Raw genomic sequence first — 21,800 nt, forward strand, 5'->3', positions numbered from 1 at the left:
AATGGTTCGTGATGCCAGTTTATAGTCGACATTCAACAGCGAAATGGGACGCCAATTCTTTGGATCAAGACGATCTCCCTTTTTAAAAGACAACGAGATCACACCTCTACGCTGAGAGAGAGACAAAGAACCGGAGGAAAAACAGTCGTTAAGAACAGCTACGAGATCAGCACCGGCTACGTCCCAGAAACGAAGATAGAACTCCGATGGAAGGCCATCCAGTCCAGGAGCCTTGTTCCGCTTCATGCCCTTGAGAGCCTCATAGACCTCGAGGGGGGTGAGGAGGCCCTCACAACTATCAGCCCGATCTCGCGGAAGGACAGAAGACAGATTACCCAAAAGAGAAGATTGGATCAAAGTGTCAGTAGGAGAAGCCGTATATAAGTCGGAATAGAAAGAGCCGAGAGTGGCACACAAAGCAACAGAAGAAGAAACAATGGAGCCACCGGGCTCTCTCAGCGCAGAGATGCGGCGGTCGGCAGACCGCTTCTTTTCCAGGCGGAAGAAATAGGCCGAGGAGGACTCTCCCTCCTCAACCCACTTAACTCTTGATCGCACTTGAGCACCCTTGGCAACGTAGGTGTCCATAGCTGCCAGATCCGCCAGCGCAGATCGGTAAGGGCCCGCGCAGGAGGTCATGCCAGCATCCAGCTTAGCCCGAAGATGATCGATCAAGCGAACGAGGGCAGCCCTCGATGCAGTTGTTTGAGATGACTTTTTGCGACAGTACCTGATGGTAAGGCCTTTTATCCGACCTTTCCCGCGGTCCCATCATTTGGCGAGAGAGGGGAAGCCAGGAAGGGTACGACGCCACGAAATCCACTCTTCCCTAACGAGCTGGCAATATTCCGGGTCATCTAACATGGATGTGTTCAGTTTCCAGTAGCCTGGCCCAGGTGGGACGACGTCGGGAACAGAGACAGACAGCACTACTGCACTGTGGTCCGAAAAGGGGCAGCAGTACATAGCGCAAGAGGACACCGATGGGAGCCAGGCAAAGGGCACCCCAAACAGATCAATGCGCGACGCCAAACTGCCATCCCACCTGGTCCAGGTGAAACCCGAGGAGGAGGGATGGAGGTAACGCCACACATCCATAACACAACATGCCTCGAAAAGCTGGGCCAGCGAAGAGGAACTGTCTCTGTATGAACTTGCAGGTTCAGAACCACGCCGGTCAAGGGCTCGGTCAAAGACGGCGTTGAAATCCCCAGTAAGCAGAGTAGGGACAGATGGATCGACTTTCGAATGGAGGTCATCAAGGAATTTATTCCGCGCAGGGTTGCAGTTAGGGGCATAGACACAGACCACACGGAAGACTTTGCCAAAGAGAGAGAATTCACATTGCAGATAACGACCATCGGCAGACCAGGAGTTTAGAAGAGATAAAGAAGAACGATAGAGAATAACACAACCACACGAGTGAACAGAACCAGGAGCCAACACAGACGAAAAGCCGGACGATGAAAACCACAAAGAACACTCAGCCAGAGTGACACAATGAGTTTCTTGCAGGCAGACAACATCAACCTTCACGGGGAGGGAACGCAACCACTGCAGAAAGCCAAACCTTTTAGACTGGTCCCGCAGACCATTACAGTTTAAGGTAAGGATGGAAAGAGCCATCACTGAGCACAAAAGGGAAGCCATCATGCTTAGGTCTTCTTCTTACCGCCCGAGGACCTCTTGCCAGCCTTACCCAATGCTGCTGCAGATGGTTTTGCAAGCTTCTTACGCCGGGACAAAGCCGACGTAGCCGGAGGTTCTGGATCCGGGTCTTGGGGGGTTGACTCAGAACCAGCGTCCGATGCAGGCCTCTTACGAGTAGCCATGGCCGGAGCTGTATCCATTTCGGAAAGCTCGTCGGCCAGGGCCAAAGAGCTAACATTATTCTTACTGGTACCTTTACCACTAGTAGAGCCTTTTTTGGCATTCTTATCCTCTTTACTATTTACTTTAGCAGGGACCACACTTGCAGTTTCCCCTTTGCTAGATAAATTATCAGTAGCGCTACCGTGATTAACGTTAACTACACTAATTGAATTAGGGGCACTGTCAGTACCACCATTTACTTCATTACTAGACACTAGTTCTCTATCATTATTTTCAGTTGACCCAGAAGGGGTCTTACGCGAGGCGTCTGCCCCTCTAGTGTGCTCATCATTCGGAGCCTCACTATTTCCTTTACAATTACTGACATTACTCTCTGACCCAGTCCGAGGAGAAAGATCAGTATTAGCGCTGGCATTGGCTAGATACTCAGCGAGCTCAACCTCTTGTGGGGCACTATCAGCAAGTTGTCTAACGAAACTATTAGCTGCAACAGACAGCATTTGGACTGCCTGGGTAGCATAAGCCTCATCCTCAAAGAGAGGAGCACCCGACACCGAGGCCTGGGTACTAGCCGCTATCCCATCGGCCACAGGGTCACCACTGGCCGGGGGGACGACAGGAATCTGTGCCTGTACCAGTTGGCCGCTGGAGTCCAAAACAGGGGTGCCCAATTCCATGCCTGACACCTGGGAGGCCGCTTCACCCACCAAGGGCTCGGCTTCACTATCACCATCGACAGCGTCTTCGCACTCGATATCACCAGCCGCCTCAGCAGCATCGCCCTCATCAATGTCACCCCCATCATCGCCAGCCCCTTCCTCCCCACCAGCGCTACCAACCGGGGCCCCAGGGGCCACCGGGGGGGCCTGGGGAAGGATCCATGCAGATGTACACTCCCTAGCAAAATGCCCCGCCTTGTGGCAGCGGCGGCACTTACCCTTATCAGGGCACTCTTTTGCCGCGTGTCCAACTTGTCTACAAATATCGCATCGCAAAGGCTGGTCACGGTACCACACCTTGCAGCGAATACCCCCGATGGAAATGAAACGAGGGACTTCCTTTTAGACAACCATTCTGACAAGACGGCAGCCAGTAGAGACTGACGGCTTGCCAGGCCACATTTGATGGCGGACAGACTTGATCTCACCATAGCTTGAAAGCGCGTTCTTAACTGATTCCACTGGGCCCTCATAAGGAAACCAGTGGACGACGACCATACTAACTTGAGGGGGTGGTGGGGGGGGGAGAAATGACCTCACATTCGACCCCATTAAGAACCACCGACCCACATTCCTGATAGTGGAACATAGCTAACGCACCCTTTTCATCATCAAAAGTCACCCTGGCAATAAAACCGGGGCACTGCTGGATAGACACAACTTTAGCAACATGCCCAGTTTGCTCTTGGAAGTGGGCATCTATATAACTAATGATTTGTGTGGAACTTGTCCCATTAGGGAACAAATTACAACGTATGTCAATGGTTCTTTGGAAACCAACCATAATTAAGATTTTGTAGTGCCCAGAACTCAACAAGAAACGTGAGTTCGGCCCCACGCAACACAGCCCAAAACTGGATGGGCGACCGAAAAATTTTGTTTCGCCGAAAACACACCGGAAAAATCGGAAAACGCCGAACACCCGGAAACCACGGTCGAGAAAGGCCGAAGAAAGGACCGAAAAAACCCTCCGAAATCGGCTCGAAGCCGGAAATCGGCAGGGTTGCCGAAGAAGTCCGAAAAACGCCGAAAGATATAAAAAGGCGAAAGAAGACTAAAATCAACCAAAAGACAAATACTCACAAGAGTCCGTGCCCCAAGAGTGATCCTGCGCAGAATCCCAAAGTAGAGTGAATACTGTGGAGGTGAAGGAGTAAATCCTGGGCCTCATTAGGGCAGTGCTGATGCTAGGATGGGGGAGAACCGAGACGGTCACCCCAAACGACCCAACCTTTGTGGTATCGTCTAAGCCATGCCAGAGTGCTCAAACTAGAGTAAACTAGTTTGTATATGTACATATATATATGTACATATACATAAATTAAATAAAAGTAAAAATGTCCAGATGACAAGATAAATAAATGATAATTCATAATTGGAATTTACTTTACTTATTTCACGTACTTTCCTAAGTTCAACTTAAAATCAGATAATGACTTGCAATTTACTAAGTCAGCTGGCAGTGAGTTCCACTCTGTTATTGATCTAGGAAAGAAAGAAAACTTAAAGACGTCCTTACATACTTTTGGCATTCTATATTTAAAAGCATGGCTGTTACGTGTTCTTTTTTCTCTGTTTGGTATTAAGTGATCCTCAGTGTTAATGTGTACTAGATTATGACTAAGTTTGTACATTAGAGTCAATCTGTTTTTCTTTCTAATTTGGATATATCAACAAAGTTGAAATGGTAAATTGGCCACCGTAATGATTACAAAAGCTGACGTTTCGAGCGTTAGCCCTTCGCTCCGACGAAGGGCTAACGCCCGAAACGTCAGCTTTTGTAATCATTACGGTGGCCAATTTACCATTTCAACTTTGTTGATATATCCAAATTATTTCGTTACTCCCACCGACGCAGCCCCAAACAGTTTCTTTCGAAACTATCAGCCTTTATGCATTTCTTTTTCTTTCTTCTTGTTTCCAATGTGTCCCATTTCAGATCAGATAACATGTCTGTCAAACTCGCTGATTTGTTGAAGTTTTGAAGGCAAAAACGAGCAGCTTTTCTTTAAACTTTCTCCAAGGCTGAAATATCTCTTTTTGTAATGTGGGTCTCAGAAAGCACTTGCATACTCCAGTTTGGGTCGACGATGTTGGCATAGGCCGTTTCACGTACTTTTCTGGGGCAGTTCCAGAGATTTCTTTTGACATTGTGTACCACTGATGAAGGACTTGAATAAATGCAACAGCTGATAGTTTGTCAAGAAAATTACATGTAACCCCCCAACCCCCAAAACGTTCCTATTTTGACGCGTACAATATAAGATATAATCTAAAACCAAGGTCAGTGGTGTTATAAAAGGCACTCATTCTCAGTTGTCTTTGAAAGCGCGAGCGAAAATGTGCCACGTGATACTCCATCATGACAAAAGGTGCGTGGGGGTTCAAAAAAGATGCTATTGAGTTGCATAACCATCCTTATTACGTCCATTTTGAAATCAATGGTAATTCTTGTGATCTCATTGGCTGTCATTAGTGCGATTTATTTACGCATTTCACCATTTTTACACTGAATCGAATTTTTTTCTTAGCCAATGAGGAAGCTTTACTGAAGTACAACAACCAATTGCTTGCTTCATGAAATAAGTCAAATTGCAAGAAAATGAAAAATAGACTTTCATTCTACAAACCAGGATCAACAGAACATTTGTACAGAATAAAAAATTTTGTGTCTATGCGACTGTTTTTTTGCGATTTCAAAATGAGGTTTTTATTTAAATCATGACTCTGATTTCAAATCAAACTGCATTCCAATCAGTTCAATTACCACTATTAACTAAAGTTCTTTCGTGATAATGACTTACATGTTAAGAAACATTTATTAATTAGTCAGGGAGGGTGTGTTTGGGGAATTGCATTGTTCTAAGGGGGGATTGAGGGAATCAGTCATTGCCGACAGAATAAAATAAAAAAGGGGACCGAAGAAAAACTGTCAATGAAGGGTGGGGGGAGCCATAAGAATATTAGAGAGCCTTAGTGGGGATACATAAATTTTATCGTGACACAACCAAAACCTCTATCACCCCCCAGTGGGCCCTTTTAGATTGTGCTTGCGTACCTTTTGGCGTAATTTAGAAAAACGAACATAGTTTTCTTCTTTTTGAGTTATTATTAAAAAAAACATACAAACAAAAAAAAAAAAAAAGAAACTCTATGTCAGCTTTAAGAGTGTTATCTTGCCTGCACCAATCAGATAACCACATTTGGCTAAGTATCACGCACCAATCAGATTGTCGCATTCGGGTATGAATCTGACACCAATCAGATCACAGCATTGGGTATGCCAGCACCAATCCGAGTGTCGTCCCTCATACTAATCACGTCAGGATATTAGGGTACCACGATTACGTTGTGTTGGAATCAACCCAACATTGACACACACGAAGAGATATCATTGAGGCTTTGTATTTTGGAAGGGCTAGTTTTGCTGACTCAGGTAAAACTCGTGCAAAGCATTTGTTTGCTTTTGCCCTGTGACAGCTCTTTTCGCAAAGGTTGAAAAGACCACCAAGTTATATCTACTTTCTGCGTCGACTGCCATGTTAAATATCCGTTTCTTTACTTCAAAAATTTTTCCATGAGTTAAGTATTGTGTTTAAACGGTACTTCCCCGCTACAATTACGTTTTTTGTTTTACTCGTCACTATGGACTAGTTAGTCTTTCTCAGATGAAAAGCCATTTTTCAGTAAACAACGTAATATTTAAGACATAATCCTACTTCACTGAAAAAAATTTCACAAGGAACATACTGCTACTGTCGGTCAATTTTCCATCACGTGTCAATTCCTTGTAAACAACCTGCATTTCATTACGTATTTCGCACGCTCCGGGTAAAGTCCAGGCCCCGGTTATTCAAAGGATGGATAAATTTATCTACCGGATAAGCTTATCCGGTGGATAAAAAGGCTATGTCTGTTCGCTCGCGCGTGCTAGTGGCTTAGCACTCATCTCCATATTTCAGAATGACGTGACGTCATTCCCAATCTTCGTAACCTTCTTCGGAAGCGTCAATTTTCCATCACGTGTCAATTCCTTGTAAACAACCTGCATTTTATCACGTATTTCGCACGCTCCGGGTAAAGTCCAGGAAAATATTGTGGTCATCAAAGATTTCCATGAACAATGAAATAAATAATGCATTAATCTTGTAACCATGCAAACATTTCCCATAAAGCCATTGGGTCTCATTGTTGATGGACCATACCACTTACACTGCATATGAACATTTTTGCAATCAAATGTATGTTTGAGCTTGAGTCCCCCGTGTAGAACTTAAAATAAAGTGTTAGCAATGTGCTCCCTAACAGCATTACCAGTTTCACGGCCATGATACTGACTGTGAAGGTCAGGAGCACGCCCTTCATCATCCATTTCGCAGTCCTCTGGATCTGGCTCCCTTAAACTTATAGCAAGGTTGTGTAAAATACAACAAGCTACAGTTATTGAGCACACCCTGTGAGGAGCCATCCTTACTTCGGAGTGTAGCACATGAAATCTCCTTTTTAACACCCCAAAAGTTCGCTCGATGGTACATCGCGTTATTTTGTGACCTCTGTTGAAACGTTCCTCTTGGGGTGTTTTGGGGTTGAGATAGGGAGTCATGAGGAATGGGGAACATGCATATCCACTATCTCCAAGTAGTACACCATCTGCCGGACCAGTCCCTTCCAGGTCACGCCCTATGGCGGACGTTCGAAGAATGTGGCTATCAAGTGTAGAGCCAGGCCATCTAACCACAACATTTGTAAACATTCCTACAAAATTCAATTACATTCAATGCATCACAATGGTTTTTACGTCCAACACAACATTCCCAGTGAAAAAAATTAGCTATTTATAGTGCAAGTGTACGTTTTCCTAGTCTTAAACTGTATTCCCATAAAAGTTTCGTACTGTGAACATACACACAGACCCTAAATTTGGAGCTGTAATCGTAAGGTTTTTTTTTAATTCATTTTGTCAAAACGAAGTGTTCGAAACTGGATTGCCGCTTGTATTTAAACCACAGCTTATAACCAACCTCAATTAACTACAATCTATCCCTTTACTAGAAATGGCAGATTCCAAGAGATTTCTTGACATGTTTCTTTGAGTAACAGCAAATTACATGTTATTAAACAATGCTACTTAGCTATAGAATGCTCTGTAATGTTATGTTTCAGCACTCAATTCAACACAGTCCACTGAAAATTTTCCATGTTGGAAAATATTTCAAGAGATCACCTATGAATATTTTCCATACGGTCGTGTCACCATTCGAAGGCTCAACACTTGTTAGCAAACAAGATCGATTACAGTTGAGAGTTCCAGAATGGAAAGGGAGGTCTCACGGTTCGAAAACTCGATTATTTCAATCGTTTAGTTCAGTTCAGTTCGGTTCAGTTCAGTTCAGTTCGTTTCGTCGTAAATTGTGTACATGCGTGAATCTTGGGATCACACGATTGATCACATGCGTTACTCAAGCCAATCACTCGCACATTCCTCCTTACGTGACAGAAAAGCGTTACAGTTTGAAAGCGAAATTCTTCGGCTTTCATGCTCATATTTTGGACAAAATAATAACTGAAATACACATGAGATAGTAAGCATAGTAAAGTTTGAGTTAAACGGAATGTTACCCTTTGCTATACAAATAATGAGAGCAACACAAACTTGCTTACCTCAATGGTCGCAGATTGCCTGGACATTGATTGAGTGAAATCCTTTCCGGTTCACGAAGTCCGGCTCGTTTTCGTGAGGGGCCTTTATTCTGACATGAGTACCGTCGATGCACCCGATAGCACAGGGAAAACCACCTACTCTCAACAAACCTTGCTTCATTTCGTCTCGTTCCGCACGAGTGCACGGGAATTTTATGAATTCGCCTAACTTTGCAGTCAAGGCTTTTGTCACCCGGCGAACTACCCGGCTGTCGACTTGTCAAATCCCTGAAAAGTGTCACCTAGTACTTGAAGAAACGAACCCGAAGCTAAGAGTCTGAGGGTGATAAGGACTCGCATTATAGCAGGAACAGCACGGTTGGAATTTGTTTGGGGAGCGATATCGTCTGCAACAAGGCCAACGATGTACTGTATCGCCTCTCGTCCAAAACGATACCTGGATCTCAATTCAGCGTCTGTATATGTTTCTAACGGATCGAGTTGGCGGCGATAAATTCTCTTTTTTCTTTGAAGTTGATTTTCGGGAAGGTTACAGCGATGAAGATGTAACTGTCGAGCAGCCATTTTATTTGTGTTTATCCGGTGGATAAAATTTATACTACCTACCTAACCATGGATAAATTTATCCGCTGGATAGCGAGTGGATAGCGCTATCCATGCTTTCAACAACCGATATGACGTCATGGATAAAATTTATCCGCTGGATAGCGATTTAACCAGCGGATAAAAAGTTATCCATCCTTTGAACAACCGGGGCCAGATAGACAACTACGAAATAAGGAGCCTACGTTGTTACGCCCAAGTGAAGAACTGAGAGCGAAAAATGTATTTTGTTAGAGGCTATTGGAGATAAATAGAGTTTCCGCAGTTTGCCTCTCACTGCAGAATTATGTGGAAGAAGATTTGTGATGAAAGTAGCTGTTATTGAATGATTTTGATTTTCTCTCTGACTAAGGAACTGCAGTAAGCATAGTCTTAGCCTGTGAGAAGGCCGTTGTTTGGTCTCGACTGTGAAGGAGATTACAGGAAGCGAGGCGCCAGCCTCAGTTTATTAAAGTTTGCAATTATTCAGACACCAGTGGCAGTAGACCATACGTGTGTCTGAACTTTATTTCCACTGATATCTTTTGAAAGCAGATGCTCTTTTTCTTTTACAAGAAGGCAAGCATCAGTTACTAAGTGTCCTTAACATGCGTAACATGCGTATGTTTATATTGGTAGAACTGCTCGCATAATCAGCATATGTTTAGCTTTTTGAAGGGAAAATTACTAGAATAATGACTTGTTTGATCTCTAAGATTGATTATTTTCAATTTCGATTCATAGTTCAGTGTCTTGGATTTTGCAATTTCTTACTAGATACTTAGCACTGAGTCGTTCGTCGTCAGGAGGACTGGGCACACTGAAACCAAATACAGATTGCGTCGGTTCCAGTTCCCGGCAGTCAACAAAATTCTCAGAAGATCGAACGTTTAGTGACTGAGTCACTGCCTCTAGTCTGGAATTAAATGGAATAGATAATGACTTTTTATCGGAGTAAGAGTGTAACTCAAAATAATGGAGATTTCATGCTTTATCACCACAAAGATATCATTTAGACTCGTTTTGTATTTCTGTTTTGAAAAGCATACTTTTAAAAAGAAAAAGTAGCCAAATTTTCAAAAACGAGCATAATTTTAAGCCTAATTTGGAAAAATAAAATCGAGCAATGCTGGCAGTAGAATATGCTACTTTTACTAGCGTAATATATAATGGCCAGCCCTCTGGCGCAGTGACAAATAAGAACCGGTCCCTTCTAGTAAGTGCCACATCTATGCGCTTCTAACTTCATAAAGTAATCAAAACCGTTTGCCACATTCGAAAAAAGTGTCGCAATAATCAATTTGTTTATTTTTTCTCTTTCTTTCTAAGTATGACTTACGGCCTTCACATTCCCAAAGAATAAAGTCTGCGCAGTAGTTGACCGCAACTCGAAAGCTTTTAAAATTTGCATAATGCTTTGTCGTAATGACGCAGCAACTTCTTATCTTAACATCGAGGAAAACAATTGTTAAACCGATCGAGGAAAGTTGGAAAAAAAAAAAGTAAAAGATCGTTCAAGCCGATTTAATGGAACGCTTCATTCCGTTTGATATCTGGAAATCTTATTTTGATACGTTAGAGATGTACAATGTTGCATTAATGACCGTGATGGCAATTTACATGGCACTTAGCATCTCACTGGGACGGGGAATCCCCGACGCGACTACGTCATGTAGTCAATGCGTTATAGTGATTCTACATTTTTTTCTTTCCTCGATGATCTTAACACTTACTACAAATACAGTTGGCTATTTCAGTATAAGTTTCTTCCACATGAAGCTGCAAGGGACCGTGTTCGTTCGAAACGAGCCGAAAAGCGAGCCTACTATAGTAGTTTTGCTTTACCTCTTCCTGGCCTCCTTGGAACGGGGAATCCCCTATTTCTTAAGAGTGTACTTTATTGAACTTTCTCGACTTCTGTAGAATAATAATTGTTTCTGCCACTAAGACCGTTCATTAGGGCTAAAGAAAGGCTTTATAATTATAACAGCTTCCCATCCACGGAAATTTGTGTTTTCTGACCGAAAAAAATCCATAGTTTTCAGCATCGAGAGTGGAAGAGCACAAACGGTAGGCAAGCATAAACTGATGATTCGCACTTATTTCACACTTGCTCGATGAACAGTTTTTTACCATATTCTGGTATACTTTCGGCAAGATCAAGTTAAGTGTGAATGTTCATTTTATCTCTTACCACAGGTTAACAAAAGATGCAAACTCAATAATGGTGACACGCACGGTATGAAAGGCGCTATTAAGGTGAATAGTTGAAGATACCTGTGCGTAAGCTTTCATTCGTGAATACATGTCCACTGACCGAAAACGTTTTCCACGACAACCATTGAAGAAACTGATTTGATTCGAATTGTTTCTCAATGGGAATGGAAATGGAACATTTAGAATATACACAGCCTTTTGATCTAAGAGGTTATTCGATTATTGGCTTCTGACATAAGTAATTAAATTTACGTATGTCACCTGCTCACGTCTGATGCGCTGTATTTGTTAGGCAAACCCTTATGCCGAAGCTAAAATCTAAGTAACTTGACATGCATCCCGATTTGACATAGAATCCGTCTACACTACTGTCAGGAGCTATGTGGTGAAAACCTGACCAAAAATAGCCCCTGCAATGAGTCTTCACATAAGACGTATGTTTTATGGTGATGGGGGCCTTCGGGGCACAAACATTCCCTAACGAAGATTTTTAGCGACCTTGTGCGCTATTACTGATTTTTGCCGGTGTTTGACAAACGCACTCAAACTTGGTTATAGCGCCCTTTTTTCGGCCGCGTCGATAGATTTCCACCGACCGGTAAAAACGAAGAAAACAAACAAACAAACAAAACTGGGGAAGGTCTTAAATGATCCGTATATATTCACAACGATGTGGTCAATGACATGATATATTTAAAAAAACGGCAAAGAGCTGATATTTTTCTCTCTCGGCTCCTGTCTTAGCTGATCCTGTTATTAGCATTGTGGTCACAGTTAGCGTCAGGAAAGCCGGCAAGATGTTCCCAGTTGGGAAATTTCTTACGATACTTTCCCGATACTCCAGAGGCTCAAACGGAGTGCATAGCATGTCCCAAGTGCCCAGCAGGAACGGGACTCACACCGCTATGCGGTACAAAAATTTCAAATTACACCACCATTAAAAGTGAACCTTGCATAGAGAATGAGACTTTCTCTGACAAACATGATAGCATTGAGAGTTGCAGATCGTGTCATGACTGTGGATTAAAGAATATTATTCGGCAGTGCACCCCTGATCAAAACCGCAAATGTGGCAACAAATGCCCTGAAAGACATTTTCTGGACCACAATGGTTTTTGCAAGGAATGCTATTTTTGCTGTCCCACCGTTCATGAATCTGCCAGACTGAAAAACTGTAAAGACATTAGAATGGGTAGGGAATGGCAGTGCCTCGAGACCCATCAGAATAGCCTCTGCAAGGAAATAAGGGAGACTGCGGAAAATGCTACAAAAACAACAGCGACTTATGACGTAACCACACCCACTCCTGTTGTTGACCCACCTGTCGATGACTTTAACTTGAATTTAAGTGGTACAACGTCAACGAAAGACACTAAGAAGCCTGTACTCAAATCCGAAAAAAAACATTCGCTTCCAGCAACAACAAAGGCAGTTATATACAAGAGGTCAACACAAGAAGAAGGGGAAAAAGTGTCGGCTACATCTATAGCCTTGATTACCATTGTGGCTACGACTCTGGTTTTTGTTTTGGCAGCATTTTTCTACTACTGTTGGAAACAATCACATCCTGACGGTATTTCTATATCTATTATTGCCTAAGGATTTGTTGTACTATATTTATAGGTCCTTTGAGTAAATTGAGTCTGCTGGTCCAATAATATTCCTCTCTGATGTATTAGGTCAAAGAGTCAAGTTCATCTGGATTTTCTTTAACAAATTGAAACCTGTTAAAATTTGAAGCAACATTTGATCAATTCTTATCATTTAAAAAGTTTCACTATCATGATTAAGTGAGGTTTCATACAGATATACACAGTTAAGACTAAGCAAGTAGTGATTATAAGATGACCATCCCATGTCCAAAATTATTTCTTTTTCAATCTGATCTGAAGGACCACAACCATCTCTTTCCCTGATAAATTAGCACAGTAACCTCTCTCTTCCATTTGACACTTTTTTTTAGCAAGGAACCATTTAAGCTGGGTACAGAATGGGTAATCACTCCCATTCTGAAATTTCCAAGTAACATTGAATTCATTTGTACCTTCATCGAGGGTGTACTTTATTGATGAATAAACAATTCATACAAACTTTCAGCACCCGGTTAGCTCAATGGATAGAGCGCTGGACTGTTGTGCGGGAGGTCAAGGGTTCGAGCCCCGGCCGGACCAACACTCAGGGTCTTAAAATAATTGAAAAGAGTTTGCTACCTTTCTATAACATCAAGAAATGGTTAGATATTCTAGTCTTCTCGGATAGGGACGAATAAATGGAGGTCCCGTCTCCTGCAGGGTTGGGGTTAGAGACGTTAATTTCCCACACACGAGATTACTGTGTGATGGATGTCCTCCCCTGGAGTGGGATGGGTGGGATATTGGGCGCACTTAATTTGGATCCTCGCTCTGTTGTGCGACCCTCACCATACTCTGGTGAAAGAAATTAAATAAATACAATAACACAGCAATGCTATGTTGCAGTTACAAATCCAAATGAGAGTATACCCCTGAGAGACGTGAGAGGTTCTGATGATAGAGATGCAGGCTCAACAGAAACTGTAGAAGGTAGTGACTACCAATACACAATATTTGACTTGTGTATCAATATTTGTGTATCATACAATCTACCGAACAAGCCTTTTGGAGAAATGGACCAATTTAGAGACATACATTTCTTAACCACACTTCTCTTTGACTGATCTCAGATAAGCTGAAATGTGTAGAAAGCAAAATTTATTTCATTGGTAGGATAGAAACAAAGAATGAAATATGCTCTTGATTTTTGACATCTTAAGTGGAAACTTAAAAATGTATGGAAAAGTAGCAATAGAAAATACTGATCCTGAAACCCCTAAAATCCCAGGATCTGATAGTTGATTCTTCCCTCAAGCTTCCACAGAATTTCCCTGTAGTTTAGTTCAGAGAATTTGCTGTTAGATTGAGGTAACAACCTCTACCTGTTAAGTTTGTATTTTCTCATTACTGTGCTGGACTCTATTAGAAGTTACCTGTTAATCACTTCTGGGAGTCAAGGATATTTAAGTGGTTATTTTTTTTTCTCTCTCAGATGCACTAGAGGCTGATGACTATGAGGAGTGTCTCACTGGTAGGCTTGGACAAGACCTGCAGCCAAAAACTGATTTGATTCCAACAGGTGAGGTGAACATCCCACTTTTGTTAGACAAAGTTAACTACCTTGTTTACCTCTGTAAATGCATAGATCACATGTTGAGTTTGCCATCATGATGTTGTATTTCTTCTCTCACAGGCACTCTCCTCCTCTTTCCCTCAGCATCAAAACTGATTGACATATCATGTAAAAAGGGCTCTATTTATGTGAAGAATAACAGTTTCTACCGCACTCTTAAGTCATTAACAGCCCCCCCCCCCTCCCCCATTCAATTTTAGCTAAAAGTTCATTAAATAACAGTACATTGTTTGTTTTTTTTTGGAGGGGAGGAGGAGGGACAAATAGGTTGACTTAACAGGGACAAAAGAGAAAAAAATTGAAGTAATGTAATAAGGGGTTAAAAAGATCAATTTGTCAACAATTTTGTCACAGATTGTAACTTGGTGTGATGAGAAATGCACAACTATAGCCTCATGAATGGTTGGTAAAATGAAAGTGTCCCACAAGGATCTATTTTAGGACCCCTTTTATTCTTATTATATGTAAACGATTTGCCCAATACTTCTAGCTTACTAACATTTCATCTATTTGCTGATGATACTAACATTTATTTTTCTAGCAAAAACCTTAGTCACCTTGAAACAACCCTAAATCATGAACTTAAATCTGTTGCTGAATGGATCAAATGTAATCGATTTGCACTTAGTATTTCTAAAACTAACTTTATTCTTTTTCATTCCAGTAAACTTAAACCTAATCAGTCATTAAGAATCAAAATTGATGGTGTACTTGTTAAACAAGTTGAATCCACTAAGTACCTTGGCATAACATTTGATTCTAACTTAACATGGAAAAGTCATATTAATGAGCTTTGTTTGAAACTATGCAAAACTGTTGGTATCTTGTCTTAAGTGAGACACTCTGTCAACAAAGATATATAGTCTTGTCATGCTTTATTACTCCCTTATCTATCCATTCCTCACTTATGGCATCCATGTCTGGGGTTTAACCTTTCCCTCATTTCTAACACAATTATTTATTATCCGAACAAAAAAGCGATCAGAATAATATCTTTCTCTGAACCAAAATCCCATTCTGAGCTTCTGTTTAAATCCCTCAATCTTCTTAAGCTCAATGATGTTATTGAATTACAGATCCTCTCTTTTGTTTATCAGTTGTCACATAGACTGTTACCCCCTTGTTTCAATAGATAAATCAAATTTACATCTTCTGTTCATTCCTACTCACCAAGGCAATCATGTAACAGAAATCTTTATGTAGCCTCAGTTAATATTACTCAATATGGCCTACCGGGTCCCTAAAATTCACTGGCCCTCGCCTTTGGAATTCCTTACCTACAAGTATAATTAATTCAAATTCTCTTAGAATATTTTGCAAAACCCTGAAGAACTGTATACTTAATTGTTGCTCTTTTTAATTATCTACTTTAGTGCATGAAGTAATACTTTTTATTAAAAGAAAAAAAAATTATTATTCATTTTGCCCTTAGTATTTAACTATATCTTATAATTAGGGGTCATCCACTAGATTAGCCTTTGCTATTTGGATGATCCTAACTATATAGCTAACTACTCTATTGCTAAGTTTTTTCTCCTTATTCCTTTGCTGTACTGTGTTTAGTTGCTATGTAAATTTAACCTATATATCTTGTAAAACCAAGCTGAGTTAAGTAAATCATCATCAAAATCATCAAGTAAACTCATACCCTGTATTGTTCCAAGACTACCCAGATTAAGTTTCCTTCCCAGCAAAGATTGTATTCTTAATAATACATTCTACTAGTACTACAAAATAGGAAATTTTATGTTACAATCACACTAGCTCAATTACCAGTACTCTTATTAAGACTGTTTTCCATTGAACTCTTAGATTGTAAAGTCTCTGAAATGCCACAGCTGTGCAACCATGACAATCAAATACTGTTGCACTATGTGCAGAGGATGCTGGATCCCCTAGAGACACCAACAAAAAAAAACTGGCGTTCCGTTGGGCAAGTCTTGAAAGTTTCAGAGCAAGACTTGGACCTGATAGAAATTGACTACAAAGCAGGAAGAAGTCCAACAGTTAGTCTCATTGCTACTCTGTGCACCTTTTCAAAAGTGCCCTCAATGGGAGACTTTGTACAAGCTCTTGCTGCTTGTGACAGGTATGACATGGCCAACAATATTTGCAACTGGCCGTGGGATCTACGAACTGTACAACGAGGGAAAATTATGCAGCAAGCTTGTAACAGCAAATCAGTAAGCAACTAGCTAGCTAGCCTGATGCATTTTGATCTATTGGCTGCCAAGGAAAAAAAAATTGTACAGAAATATTACAGTAGTAGGGTGAGGCGCGAGTAGTCCAGTGGTCAGTGCGCTGGACTCTGGGCCAGATGGCCCGGGTAAGTCATGGCTGGGGCTTGACATTGTGTCCTTTAGCAAGAAGCTTCACTCACATTGTTTCGTCTTCTCGGAAAGGACGCCTCCTGCACCTATCAATTAGTTAATTTCGGCAGGGGACATTAAATAACCCACATCACGAGATTACTGTGATGTGGTCGGGCCTGTTTACTGGGAATGGGGGGGAGGGGGCATCTGTAAAAATTTTCTCCTTTATTGTAAGCTGCCACTGGCAGTCAGGAAAAGTGCCCGCACAGTGTTGTAAAGCGCATTAGAGCATTTGCATGGAAATGCGCTACAGAAATCGATATATATTATTATCATTTAGTAAATAATCTCACCTAGTCTGCTGCAGTATGTGCAAGGGAAACATAACAAGCAGGTCATAGTAATAACCAAGGGCTTATGAAACTGCAACATATAACTTTTGCACAGAGGCTTCTTGTATCTCAGTATGGTGAAAGACACAGAAAATGAAGTGATTAATTTTCATTAACACAGTATGCTCAAAGTCACAGTGGATAACATTTCTACAACAAAGTAAAGTTGCAGACAAACCTTTAGAATTATTGTATTCTCAACTTTAAAAGACAAGTCAAAGAGTCGCACTCTAACTTGCTGATGGCAATGTTGTTTTAAACAGCAGACATTCCCCTGTATGATATTATGCTGCTTTTTCTCCAATCCTTTTTAAAGAGACATGCTCAATATTGATTTTCTCCTATTAGGATCTTTTGTATTAAAGTTTTACACTTCATATTAATAAAAACCAAAAAAAGTAAAAGAAGAAACAACCAAACAAAAAAGATACAAAATGCTAAACAAAGCAAAAACAAAAACAAATGAACCTGCACATAACAAAAACCAAAAAGGAAAAAAATGGTAACAGAACATGGTACAGTAAGTAACATTAACATACTTGTTAAATCGCTATTGATCACCACAACAACATCTGGGTTATGTTTCTAATATTTTCAGCCAAAGAGTATCATTGGGGTGCATATTTAATATTTTTCAGGACTTTATTTACAGGTGGTGCTATTTAATAACCAGCCAAAAGCCACATCACTTCAAATTTGGACTTTTCAATAGCCAACCACAGACTTTTGTTGAGAATCTTTGATCAGACTTTGACACCCCATAGCATTGGTGTGTCAATTAAGTTTCATGATCAAAAGAATTATTTTTCTGTTATAAATGGTAATGCTGGTAATAAAATTAATTACTTTAGACTGAAAGTAACTCAAACAGAGATCTTTATTGTTCAGGTAAATGTATCTTTTTTGATGTAACATTTCTCACTGTCTTGAGTGTAATGCATTTATCAATACAATGGTATATATTTTAAAAACAGTAATTCTAAGAACTGTGTAATTTAGAAAATTTTTGTATCTGTGCCATTCTTTCAAGGTTTGTAGATTATTATTCCGCTTGCAATGTCAAGTGGTAAATGTTGAAGCTAATGAAAAATAAATTCTGGTTCTGGAATTAGTGCCTGCTTGAACTGTATCACTAATGATCCCAGTATGCTGGAAGCTCTTACTTTCTTGTCCTTTTGACAACAGATGTAAAAGTTGGGACAATGGAAAATCAGAACAGTTGTAATACAGACAGGACTGTACACTACTGTCAACAATACACAAGTAGTAAACCATACAAAGACTTTTTGGAACATTTCATCATATCTGCGAATATTTCAATATACCAAGTAAGTAGAAATCACATCCAAAGTCTAATTGGAAGACATTCAAGTTACACAGCTTTTGTGTCCATGGTTTTTTAGAAGACACCTAGGAGAGAAGTTAAAGAAGATTATGAGCAGGGGAGTAAGATTTTGGTAATGTTAACAGAGTTAGGAACTTTGATTTTATTAGATGAAAGCCTCAGTATCAAAGTAGTCTTCAGAAGTAAACATCAGTGGATTATGACTGAATATACATAGTCATCACTGGTTTTCAACTGTAGTTTTAAACATGAGGTACAATCTTTCTGACTAACATAAACACCATTGATCCACAACCTTTTCCAATGTTGTTTTCCAATGTTAACAATCAAACATTGGTTGACAATGGTGCAAAAATAATCATTTACTTAATAAATTTCTCACCTTGTCATTCTGAAAAAATTAATTTTCCATCTTTTTCAATATTTCCACAACAAATTCAAGCTAAGTAACTTGTTGGACCTAGAAAAACAATTGAAAATAATTTCACATTTTTTTTTTAAACTTTGTAAAGCCAACTTTACAATAGAGCTCTACGCTATGAGAGACAACTGCTGAAGTCTCCTAAATTTTTATTTCTCGTTATTCACCCCCATACTATCACTTCAGTATATAGAAAGACATCACAAACTTAATATGTATAAACCATTATAATAATATTCAATATTTATATTGCACATTTTCTTTAAGACTATAATCAAATGCACATTACAAACATTACAATAAATACAAATTAAATAAGAACCATTTACAATCACTATGAAATCAAAGAAGAAAACTGTACAATTACAATTGAGGATAAGAAAAGTAATTTGCAGAAAAAGAAACTAAATGAAAATCTAAATATAAACTAATTGTACTAACAAAATGCCTTCCTGAATAAAAATGTCTTAAGTTTCCATTTAAATCACTTTTGGTGCAAGCAGATCTAATGCCTACAGGAAGACTGTATTATAATACTCAAACAAGACCATTTGAAAGGATAAAACTAGGGAAGAGTAACAAAAGTAAGATCTATCGTCAAACCCAAGAACTCTAATCTGTTCTTGTCAAAGCTTCCATCAATTGGTTTATTTTCACCTGCACGCCTATAGAACATGTCTGAAACAGTCTCAGTCTACAAAGTGGCCTCAGTTATTTTGGTGATATTTATCATCAGTTATGTTCAAGAGTAGCAAATAAATAATGCATTAGTGGCCACATCCATAATTGGGGAAGCAAAATTCTATAATAAACCATACATTATGCTAACACAAGTAACTCACAGAATCAGTATTTTTTTTTGAGTCAAATTTTTATGCATGCCAGTCATGAACTAGGAATCTGTAATAAAATTTACACTTATATTACCACTTAAGTGGCTCAGCCTCTTTATGTTCTGGTCACTGAACCTCTCCTGCTAGTATTCTAATCTTCCATGAAAGCAGATATAAAATAATAGTTAAAACAAGAAAGAAAAATGACTGGTTAAAAAAAGAGGGTACAATTGAAGCCACAAATTAAAGAGATTTCAAGTTTCAAGATCATAAGATGTACAAAACAATTTGAAAACAGGATACAAGTTACAAGAAGTGCATCAGGTAAAACCAGATTTTCTAATCAAGTCACTGGGTGACTTTCTTATGTCCCTATTCTGGAGGTCATCACTTGCACCAAACTCGACAACACAAAACATTGCCACCTAGTTCATCACACACTCCTCACCTCAGAAAAGCCTGCTTGGTTGGGTCTTGACAACGTACCTACATGTAAGACAAGTAACTCATTGTTAGACACTGTCAGAGAAAGGAATTCTGACTTTTTCAGTAATACCACTAAGGTGGTTTCAGATAAGGGCGAAGTTTATCGTCACCATCAATCAGCTGAACTATGAACTCATCATGAACCACACCAAGTAATGCAACAACTTGTAAACTTCATGGCTAGCCTCTCAGAGGCACAAATTAAGAGAAAATCTAAGATGACAATTGACTTAACCATTGTGTTGTAAGCAGAGAGAGCATTATTTACAGCAGTCTAAAATATCATTCAAGTGTAATGTTCATGCTTTTTCCTCACCTACTAGTAACACAAATAGAAACCACAATAAGCTGTGCACATTTCTTATGTACTCTGCTCCCTGAAACAAAAACAATTAGCTTCAATTAGAATGAGGCAAGCAATTGTTTGTTAGACACAATAAAGAAACTTGGGGAGTTTTTCAGTCAGACCTAAAGGGCAGTTTCAGATAGGGGAAACACTATTCTCACCATCAGCCAGCTGAACTACATGTATGAACTTGTCACAAACCATACTAAACAAGACAACAACTAATAGGCTTTCTTTCAATACATGGGGAAGGGCCAGCCTCTCACAGGAGCTAGTTAACACAAAATCTAAGATGAGAAATAGATGAGATGATGAGAAAACTGAACCACTTTGTTGCACATAATTATATAGTCGCATTTACAGGGGCTTAACCATTTAAACCCTTACATTGATATTCATAATATTCTACCAACTGTTCTCTACACATTTCCCCTGTTGCTATCAGATAGAATTTGTTTGACAGTCAAGAGCTTCTCAATTAGTGATCATTTTTCTTCTTCTCATGACCTTTACTGGGGAAAGGTGATACTGTAAGGGGAAATTAAAGGCCAATCATTCTTAGAGGTTAAAGGGCTAAATGTCATTTAGATGTTATGTACAGGCTTTTAGATCAAATTATCACCTGCCCAAATAGAAACCACACAGCGCTTTACAAGTTCCTCCAGTCAAAAACTCCCCGAAACAAAACCAATTGTGTGGTTCCAGAAAATATCCATACCCCCCACGGAAGATCATTGCAAGTTCTGAGGGGGAGGGGGGTTCAAGGGCAGTAATTTCTGAGGGGTAGGGGGGTTTCGTGGGAAACTAATTTTCCAAAGGGTGATGAACCATGTACAAAACATTGAAAGCAACATATCATCCATCTGAAGCGCAAAAACATACTCACATACTTTGTTTTGAAACAAAAGTCAGTACTCCTGGCCATTGAGATAAAGTGAACATTATAAGCTTTAATTTTTCTGTTTTTCTTTGAGTTAGCTACTGCTACAACCTCCCAAAGCTAGGAACGGAGTCAAAACGATTTAAAATGGCCGTCTCAATTGGAGTCTCATACCCAGACTTCCAGCTTTGTCTCGTTTTCGTCCTCCCAACACTTCCGTTCACTTGAGTATCGCTTTTCGCTACAAGGAATGTATATGTTTAGGCTCAAATTAAATGTAAACCTACCTCACTTGCTGTGTATTGTCGTTTCTGTAGTTCTAAATGGCGAATTTGAGCGATTTGGTAGATTTTGCGTTCACTGTTACTTTACTGTCTCCTTCTTATACAGTAAAGTATACAGTATATTATTACACGGCTCGGGCTGTCAGAAGGCCCATAACTAAAATCAGCCAATCAAAATGCTGTATTGCCGGTCAATATTCTCTCAGTATTGGACCGGGCACTGTCCCGAATGGTCCCAAATGATGCCGCACTTGTCTCCCTTTGAACTTCAGTCGTATAATAAAT

General features: G+C 40.1%; 1 protein-coding gene, 1 long non-coding RNA gene, 1 other non-coding gene and 1 pseudogene across 17 annotated transcripts; 1 reads left to right on the plus strand and 3 right to left on the minus strand.

The window, feature by feature from the left end:
* Positions 1-10,581: 10,581 nt before the first annotated feature.
* Positions 10,582-18,028, plus strand: LOC148732409 (uncharacterized). Of its 3 annotated transcripts, none has more exons than XM_088755773.1 (6): positions 10,610-10,865; positions 10,995-11,054; positions 11,757-12,585; positions 13,490-13,573; positions 14,076-14,162; positions 16,029-18,028. In XM_088755773.1, exons 2-6 carry the CDS (start codon positions 11,037-11,039, stop codon positions 16,409-16,411), a joined length of 1,401 nt encoding a protein of 466 aa, XP_088611899.1. In that variant the 5' UTR covers positions 10,610-10,865; positions 10,995-11,036; the 3' UTR covers positions 16,412-18,028. The 3 variants fall into 3 exon arrangements, with proteins under 3 accessions (XP_088611900.1, XP_088611899.1, XP_088611901.1); XM_088755775.1 differs by having other exon boundaries at positions 10,671-10,865; positions 12,135-12,585; XM_088755774.1 differs by lacking the exons at positions 13,490-13,573; positions 14,076-14,162 and having other exon boundaries at positions 10,582-10,865.
* Positions 17,780-21,540, minus strand: LOC111319966 (uncharacterized). Of its 13 annotated transcripts, none has more exons than XR_015999586.1 (6): positions 21,519-21,540; positions 20,322-20,382; positions 19,968-20,005; positions 19,614-19,675; positions 18,648-18,725; positions 17,780-18,330 (listed from the first exon to the last, which is right to left on the minus strand). It is a non-coding gene; the product is annotated as an uncharacterized LOC111319966 (long non-coding RNA). The 13 variants fall into 13 exon arrangements; XR_015999584.1 differs by lacking the exon at positions 21,519-21,540 and adding an exon at positions 21,242-21,403 and having other exon boundaries at positions 19,614-19,670; XR_015999583.1 differs by lacking the exon at positions 21,519-21,540 and adding an exon at positions 21,242-21,403.
* LOC148732410 (small nucleolar RNA SNORD24) lies at positions 19,390-19,462 on the minus strand (annotated as a pseudogene).
* Positions 20,081-20,154, minus strand: LOC148732411 (small nucleolar RNA snR60/Z15/Z230/Z193/J17). Its single transcript, XR_016000895.1, has one exon. It is a non-coding gene; the product is annotated as a small nucleolar RNA snR60/Z15/Z230/Z193/J17 (small nucleolar RNA).
* Positions 21,541-21,800: the final 260 nt, after the last annotated feature.

Source organism: Stylophora pistillata, chromosome 4 (genome assembly GCF_964205215.1).
Source record: "Stylophora pistillata chromosome 4, jaStyPist1.2, whole genome shotgun sequence".
Lineage (NCBI taxonomy): Eukaryota > Metazoa > Cnidaria > Anthozoa > Scleractinia > Pocilloporidae > Stylophora > Stylophora pistillata.